The sequence below is a fragment of the Gastrolobium bilobum genome, unplaced genomic scaffold (genome assembly GCF_033153095.1).
Source record: "Gastrolobium bilobum isolate Gb01-03AN ecotype WA unplaced genomic scaffold, APGP_CSIRO_Gbil_v1 utg2466, whole genome shotgun sequence".
NCBI classification, from domain to species: Eukaryota; Viridiplantae; Streptophyta; class Magnoliopsida; order Fabales; family Fabaceae; genus Gastrolobium; species Gastrolobium bilobum.
In genome coordinates, this window is record NW_026899543.1 from 51,149 (window position 1) to 60,620 (window position 9,472).

Sequence of the window (9,472 nt, forward strand, 5' to 3'; positions counted from 1 at the left end):
TTTTCTACCTATTTTTTCTACCATTCTCCAATACCATTAGATCAGAATCTCAACTATCTTTATTATTTCTCTCTCCTATTGAGATTCTGATTTAATGGTATTTGAGAGTGCTAGGTAGAGGTAAGAAAAAAAAGAAGTAGATAGAATAACATATCCCTATATTTAATTGCAATTGTCATCCCACAATTTTAAAAAAGGTATCAAATTCATCCCATTGTATTAAATTGTGTAATTTATTTATTTTTTTGCAAAAGTTAAATTGTGCAATTTTATTCCTCTATGTTCTATTCTAGGGATAGAGATATCTAGTCAGAGTTAGTCTATGTTAGATCTATGGGCCCTCTCAGGTATCTATAAGATACTTTTGAGTGTAAACAAATCACTATACACAATAAATTGAGTAAAGTAGCAACGTAGCCAAGGTGTGATGTGAGTGCACAATAACAGCTAATAGAAAAAGTAAGTAATATACATATAGATTTTACCCCTTATTTATAGAATTTATAAACTTTGGACCTTTGGTGAATTTTTAGGAGTCCAATATTGAATTCATTGCTATCGCACTAGGATTAGTATAAATTAGGAAATATTTTTTTTTTTGTAAATAGGAAATATTTCCCTCTTAGGGATTATATCTCTTTAGCCTTCTAAGATATGGGCCTAGTGATTAGCTCACATTCCTAAGGTAGACTACTCTACCTTAGTTCTAGAGCTTACGATTTAAGCCCAGCCCAAACATGTGAACCTGAACCCAAATGTACTAATAATGAAAATCTCACTATATCATAAGAACACAAACATGTGAACCTGAACCCCAAAAGTATCGAATCACCTATTTTATCCCAATTTGCCTCCAACTTTACGCATTTCCACAAATAACAATACTGGCTCCAGTTATATATATATATATATATATATATATATATATAAAGATATATATTGACTTCGGTGTAATACTACAAATCCTATTCTTCATCCCAAGCATTGATTTCTATTCATCTAATGATTATTATTTATTTGAAATTAATATTTAATTAATTGATACAACTCAATAAATTTTAAAGAAACATTATTGGCATTACGAGCATTTCCACATGGAGTTGCAAATACATTATAAATTTAAAACAATCCTAACCATCCATAGGACGGTACGTCTTGAGCAAACAAAAGATAATATAAACAAAATTGCCAAAGGTTAATGTATCTTCCTTATAAGGACACCGGAAAGGAATTATCAGAGCCGCTTGAGATGCTGGGTTTCGGAACTGTAGTTCTCTTCAATATGCCGGGTGAGAAGTGAGATTCCATAATGTGAGGCACTGGAGGCAGCATAATAGGATGTGACAGTGAGTTGAGTGAACTTTGGAAGCACATAACCTGTAAATTAACATGTATCCACATTATTAATGGCGATGGGTATTTAAAGCTTAAGAGTATCATCATCACTACAATAAAACTACAAGACTTTTAACACCTCTAAGTGATGTTTGCTTACAGAAACTATATGACATAACACAGGCCAAGTAACATATTTTGATGTGAACATCAGTTCAACCTATGCAATATCAATAACCGAGTCTGGAATTTCATAGACCCAATTCCAAATTACTACATGTTAATAGCAGAGTAGTCAAATGCACCAAAAAATGGTGCTATAGCTGGGTAGATTGCATCAACAAAGTTAAGTTAAGTAGTTTATCCATGCTTTCAACTAGAACAATTTTAGGGTTTTAAGGAGCTTCTCCATGTGCTCTCTCTGTTCTTCATTGCACAAACCCATTGGACACAGAGCCAAGAAGATATCACAGCCTTCTATCTACACAAATGCGGCAGTATTCTGCACCTGTTTCCCAGCTCTGTTTCATCCTCAGCAATCCTCTATTTCCCACTTTCTTAGCCCGTTTCAGACTTTATCCGGCAAAGCTCATTCCTGTTTTGCAGTTTTTCCAGCCATCGGTAACCATGTCGTCAACAATGTTATTGACGTATTGTTTCAATTCTGCCTTATAATAATAATTATGTATCTTTGAAGATATAAATTTAAAGTATTAATGATGAATATCTCAAGTTTTGAGTGGTGTTTGAATTTTGAGCATCTAGATTTGTATTATAAATTATTTACATGGTCCCCTCTATCTCTAATGTAGCAGCTGCTATATGACCTACAGCGGTTTTGGGGTTGGCTGCTCGGCGTAACTGGGATTAACTACTATGGCTAACAGAAAAGCTCATCAAACCTAGTAATTAAGGGAAATAAGCTCAGTCAATAGTAGAAACCCTGTGGTAGTCAGAAACCTAAACAAATAATGAAACAAGACCAAGAACTCAATGCAGTCAACAAAACCCAATGAACCTATACAGGTTCAAATTGACAGGTGAAACTCGGACAAAGATTTGAGCCTAAACCAGCAGGAAAAGAATTAAAATTAAAATATTGTAATGGCCAAAAGTTAAATAACTGAAGGCTTCTATTAAGAAATTGACATTTTAAAAGGGGGACTTTGGCCCCTTCAATGTTACGATTTTAGTTCTGTACTGGTTCACCAGAATGCTGAAGTCTTGTTCTACCTCATCCATTTTGATCAGACACACACACGCGCACACACACATATATATATACATGTATATATTGAATCCAGGCTTATTTTTAAAAAATAAAGGTTTATCTTATCTCAATTATCAAAACCTTTTCAGTTCTTTTTAACAAAATAATACATCATTATCACTCTCCACTATTTTCAAATTTCAAATTTTTTTTCCATTCTCCAACAAACGTCCTACATAACTATTTTCCCACCCGTTATACTATGGTGTCCCTACATCTGTCATCCCTCTTATATATCTTGACTCCATTTTCCCTCCCTCACTTCTCTAAAACTTCCCCTTTACCCATTCTTTATCACCTTTTATATTCTCTTTTCTTTCCACCCCTCCGTGTTACACATGTCCTCATCCCTTCTTCCTGATCTGCACTAAAGGTGAAGCCTATGGCGGTTTCACTGTGACCTAACAGTGAATAGGAAACAATGATGAAGGAAGGAAAAACAATCTGATTTTAAGTCATTGGGAGGGGAGGGGAGAAGAGCCAGGTGCGGATTTGAGGTCATGGCTGCTGGTGGGGATGGCTGAACAGTGGTGATATGGATCCTAGTGGTGGCGTGTGATCTATTCGAGGTGTTGCATGGTCTGTGACTCAGTGCAAAAAATTCAAACCAGCCGGTTAATGCATACCAGCTCTGGTTCAAGCATATCACCTGTTTTGGGTTTATAAAACACTGTTTAGATATTTTAAAAGAATAACTATTTATAAGGAATGCTCCCTTTTCAGGCAGACAAGGCAGTTCTACTCCTTTTAGATGGGGTGTTTTGCATTCAATTCCAATTATCCTATGAGACGCAAATCGTAACTTCAAAGACCAATCAAGACAACAATTATTCAATCATTGAAGTGTCAATGACTACATATATTCTGAAAATTTAAGCTATTAGAGAGAAGCTCATGAATGGTTTGATATCTCTCTAATGAGATCAAAGTTTAAGACAACAAGTTAATGGCCATTAACCAGGCTGAGTGTGTGGGAAATTGTAGGAAAAGGAGGGGTATGAAGTATAAAAAATCTGCTGTGGGCACTATTCAAACTCAAATGCCCTAATGTAAACCTAATACAAAAGTTACCTCCAAATGCAGCACTTGCTCCAGAATATATCAACAATGGAGGGAACTGTGAACAAATAAGAAAATAAGTAGGCAAGTAATTGTAATTTGCAAAGGGAACTCAAGAGTCACTTAAGGTCTACGTACCCCAACTGCGAAAGGCAGCCACTTCGGTCCCTTAAGAAGATTTTGAAGATATGGTATCCCTACAACAAAAGATTAATGAACAATTCCTTCAACAAAAAGGCTATATTATAAAATCGCTTTTTTTCAAAGCTAAAACAAACGCACCCTATATCAAATTTAAACTAAAGGGGTATATCATAAAGTAGAAACTGAAGTTACCTGTATTCAAACCATGAACTGCACTAAGCATGCCACCAATCCCTGAGCCAGCCTATTCAATGGGAAACACAAGAAAACATAAGCAATAAGAACACTCACACAATAAGAATATCGTTAGAATCCCAGTTCAAAAACACAAAACCTACGAATCAAAACCGTCAGAACATTATGAACACTCTTGTTATGCTAAACGCAAATCAAAACCAATCGCGAAACGAATATCCAACATTTATATATTCTAATCACAGGTAAGAAGAGAGAAACTCACGACGGCAGTGGTATCGTGCAAGACAGAAGTGATGGTCCACTCGCCTCTTTCCTGAACGTACACAATCACAAAAACACAGTAAATCTCATTGAGTCAATTCATCGAACACCTCATTCGCAAAACACAAACACGTTATAAGTGAAAGAAGAAGAAGAAGAAGAAGAATAGAAACTCACGGAATCAGGGTTGAGAAGGGAGAGACAGCGAGGGCATCGAGCGGAACCGAGGCCAGGGTTGATGGTTGGATCGCGGTCCAGAATTCCAGTCCTTAGCTTCTCTTCATACACCTCTCTTGTACCCATTTTTCTGCCCGATTTTGAAACGGTGCTTTGATCAGTGTTCAGAATAAGCAAAAAGAGGTTTAGATATCTTGAAAAAAAAAAAAATTGAGGTTTTAGAGGAGGGATCGTGATAAATGTAGTGAAGGCTGAAGTTGTGTGGGTAAACTCTCAAATATAGATATTCTAAATATATATATTATTAATACTGGGAAGATATTTATCACCAAAAAAGTTTATCACTCTTACAATCAATTTAATCACATTAGATTTTTGTCAATCTAATAATTATAATTTATTGAGAATTAATAATTAATTAATAAATATGACACAATAAATGCTATTAATTTTTAATAAATTATAACTATTAGATTGACGAAAATCAAGGGTGATTAAATTGATTATAAGAGTAGTAAACTTTTGTGGTGGTAAGTGGATCCGTTCCTTATTAATATATATATATATATATATATGGTCCAGAATTCTTTGACTCCGGTTTTAAACTAAAAAAATTAATATTAAATCTCAATCGTTGATTTCTGTTAATCCAACGATTATAGTTTATTGAAAATTAATAAATATAGTCGAATAAATTATAACCGTTAGATTTACGAAATAACGTTTAAGATCTTATGTCAAATTTTTTAGTTTGATACTGTTGTGAAACAATAATTTGAAATTTTATAAATAAATATAATAAATATTTAAATATTACTTTTTATTTATTTATTATATATATTAAATATAATTTCATATTTTAAATAAAATCTATTTATTATATAAATAAATTATTATTAAAATCTTGAATTATTTAAATTGAATAATGATTTGAATTTTTTTTTACATTTAAGTTTTTTATTATCTTTATATATTTAGTGTCTTTTATAATTAAAATTAAAATTTAAATATTGTTTTATATGTATTAAAACAAAAGTTTGTCTAATTAATCAAAAATGATAAGAGGAGAGGCTAAAGACTAAACAAACAACCACTTATTTACAAAAAAAAAAAAAAAAAAGACTAAACAACCACCATACATACATAAAGGTATCAAAATGGACCGGGCTCGGACTCAGTTTTTCAACTAGCATACTTAATTAAACTAAAAACAAAAAAGTTTTTCTAACTTTTATAAAACTAAAATGTTTTTTTTTCTAGGTTAATTTTAATTATTATTTGATGGAACTTAACGTATGAGATACATGTAATTTTAAAATAAAGAAAAATGAAAAGTTATTATCTTAATTATTGATAAAAAAATTGACCATTAATATTGAGAAATGATGGTGCTACAATATCAAATTAATAGTAAATGAGAAAGTGCACTAGTGTAATACAAATTTTTAAAAAAATGGAAGAAAGTGCAACAGCACCACGAACTAAAGAAATCATTAAAATTATAATTAAATGATAAAAAAAGAATAAAAAGAAAGAAAAAACTTTCAAAAAAAACAGATGGGTTAGCCGGGCTCGACAAACTGACTTTCTCAGCCCACTATCAAAAGCGGGACACGACGAGAAAGCTCGTTTGTAGATGGGTTGATTGAAGGGCAGGCGGGCGGCCAGCTTTGGCACTAGAGATGGCAATATGGGTTGAACCTGACGGTTCAACTCGCCAAAGCGGGTTGGGTTATACCTCTCAACCCACCAACCTGCCTAAACCCGCTTCGTTTAGTTGTGGGTCAAAATGGATTGGTGGCAGGTGGGCTCGCGGGTCAGTTTTTTTTTTTTTTTACTATAAGGTAGTATTTTATTTATCACTAAGCTTTTGTGTTATACATTTCTTTTTTATTTTAGTACTTCCCTAGAAAAATAAAGAAGAAGAACTTTATTTGTGACAAAGGTTATTTATATATAAAGGCAAAAATAAGTTCCTAAAAAATATATGACTGAATATTAGCTTATATTTAGGTTTGCGATTGAAAAAAATTAAGGAGAGTGCGAAATAAAAATAAGTAATATTATAAAATTAATAAAATTTAATTTACTATTTTTTTAATTATTTTTTGGTTTTTAGGCGGGTTGGCCAAAACGCGGTGGATTGATGTTTCCAACCACCATCAAATGGCGGGTCAACCCGCCCCGCCCCGTTTTGACGGGTTGAAGGAGGGTCGAGACGGGTTGGCCCGTTTTGCCACCTCTATTTGCCACCTCTTGATACAACAAAGTTAAACACTAATTAGTGTCTCACACAGCAATATTTTATTATTATTATTATTGTGTAGTTAATAAAAAATTATTCAAATAACATAACAGCCCATAAAACATAAAAATACAAAATTTAATTAAATTAATAAAATCGCTTACAAAATAAAATAATAAAATCTAATGAAAATAAACCTATTCATTATATTTTTCCCTTTTTTTTCCCTAAACCATGGACTCTTTTTGTTTGTCGTATATAAAGCCACATCGTTTTGTGAGTTGAGACAATATGTGTTTTTTAAGCTGAGTGAGACAGTTCTTTTATTCTTTGAGGAGGTGTTTGGTAGAGGAGAAATATTTTAAAATCCAGGAAATAATTATTACTGAAATACAATGAGAAATAATATGTTTTTCAGAATATTAGTAAAAGGTGTTTGGTATGATAAAATTTTTCTGGAAATATATGGTTAATTTTACTGAACGTGTGTTTGGTTAATTGTGAAATATTAGTAGGAAATAGATGTTATTTGACGAAATTGACCTTAGGTTAACGTTTTTTTTTAAACAAAGAAAAGGGTCTGCTGTGTTATACCTAAATTAAGAAATAGATGGTTTTTAAATAAGGTGGTCGACATAACTGGTCAAATCTGCACAACCTGTGGTTTCCTGAGGCCGCGTTTGTGGAGTGTGAAGTGTGGTGTTCGTCGACGGACACGCCAAATACAATAAAGCAAACGATCAGGTAAGGTCCTCCGTTCCAGTTGTGTGCAAGTCGTGCTTCTTTCATGTTTTCGTTCGAATAATGTATGGTTCTTGTTGAATCATTTACCGTGATATGAAGGAACCAATTTTTGTTTTGTTTTTACTTCCTTCGAGCTTGATGGGTCTAGTTAGTTTGTGAGATTTGTATTTGTTTCGTTCCTGTTAGCATAAACGAATGGAAAGCTTTTCATAAATCATAGGTCGAAGTTGAAACTTCCCAAAATAGAGGGTTAGGTATGTTCATAGATGATTTCTTAATGAACTGGTTTGGAAAATGAAATAGGGTAAAATGTTATGCCATTATTGTTACCTTCACCAAAATGAACGAATGAATTAAAGTGTGTGCTTGTGGTGGGGTCAAAAATTCATTCAGCCTCACTACAGAACATTGTGTATGTCCTTACATTTTTCTGAAGTTTGTTTGTTGTTGTAGGGGTGATTCCATTCATTGTGTGTGTGTGATTTGAACTTGTCAGCTTCAAGGTAGAATGGGTGGAGACGGTATTGCTAAACGCGGGTACAGAAGTGTTTTTTCTGGTGATTCATCATGTTCGTCCTCATCGAGGCTAACAATGTGTGGGTGTGAAATGAGGGCGGTTTTGCGGAAGTCTCGAACACCAAAAAATCCAGGAAGGATGTTCCTTGGGTGCCCGTACTTCTCAAGGTCTGCTGAGAAGTGTGACTTTTTTCAATGGGTTGATGAACCCACTTGTGCTGAATGCATTAAGAAGGACACGTTGGTTATGTTGTTGGTTGGTTTGGCAATTACTCAGAGTGTAGCAATTGGGCTTGCGTTATATATGAAGTAGTTACGAAGTCAGCTTGTAATTATGTATTTCGTTTGTTAACTTTTTGTATGCCGTAAAGATGTTAACAAACAAAGCTGTAAACGGTGTAACCAGTAGTAATCTTGTAGAACCTAACATGATGTAGTGGGTTTTAATGTCATTCGCCTTTTTTTGCGGTTTGTTATGTATATTTATGGTTTAGACAATTTGGTTATTTTACCTTGTAAATTTCTGCAATTTGCTTAAGCTTGATTCCCTTTTTTTCCCATTTCATTCCCCTTTGTTCTTTCTTCATCTTCGGTAATTGTTTCTTTTTCTACTCAATTAAATTTTGTTTATTTGTTTTGCATTTTTGTAAATACTTTTTGGTATGTGAGTCCATCTATAGTAGGTGTTAACTGTTACCATTTGTTTCGATGGTTATTTTATCAAACTGAGTGTGGGTTGGTGTCATCTTCTTTATCTTCCTCAATTGGGTTCTTTACTCCCCCAAATACAAAGACGGGAAAACAATGGTTGGCACAAAGAAGGGACACACAGTCTTGGAAGTTGGAGCTGATGGGGCAGCCATCATCACCATCATCAACCCTCATGTGAAATCCCTCTCCTATGATGGTATTCCTTTTTTATTTCTTATTTACAAGCATGGATCTGCTTCTTTGCTGCAATACTCCCATACCCTTTTTTTCTTACATCTGAAAGCCTTAATGGTATTGGCTAGTTTTGTTATTGACTAGTTTCTTGATTAAATATCAAAAACTAATATAAAGAAATAACTTTATGTAATTTGTCATTCCTACTCCCCATTGAATACTATTCAGACAACAGTTTTGTTTGTTGGTACTGGCTCAATGATATATCTTTCAGAAATAGTTATATATATATATATATATATATATATATATATATATATATATCTATTGAAAGTGACATTTGCATTGTTGGACTTCCTTTTGGGTTTTTACTGAAAATTCAATTAAGGAGAACATGTTTTCCTGTTTTATTATCATATGATAGCTAGGTGCTGTGAGGACTAGTAGTATTATTTTTTTTTCATTCTGTAAGTTGTGGTTTTGGATGTCTTGCTGATATAGTCATGCATTTTCTGGCTTTTTCTATTTGGTTTTCCATAAAGGATCTCCCTTCAATTGTGCATTCAAATAACTGCAACTTGGTTTTATTAATTGTTACAAAAATGAGAAGACATCGTATTTAAATATTAACTGCCATG

The 9,472-nt window shown here is 33.3% G+C and overlaps 1 protein-coding gene across 1 annotated transcript; it reads right to left on the bottom strand.

The window, feature by feature from the left end:
* Nucleotides 1-988: 988 nt before the first annotated feature.
* LOC133291252 (uncharacterized) lies at nt 989-4,695 on the bottom strand. The gene is made up of 6 exons (XM_061489475.1): nt 4,445-4,695; nt 4,269-4,319; nt 4,001-4,052; nt 3,803-3,861; nt 3,677-3,722; nt 989-1,377 (listed from the first exon to the last, which is right to left on the bottom strand). Exons 1-6 carry the CDS (start codon nt 4,568-4,570, stop codon nt 1,235-1,237), a joined length of 477 nt encoding a protein of 158 aa, XP_061345459.1. The 5' UTR covers nt 4,571-4,695; the 3' UTR covers nt 989-1,234.
* Between the last annotated feature and the right edge of the window lie 4,777 nt (nt 4,696-9,472).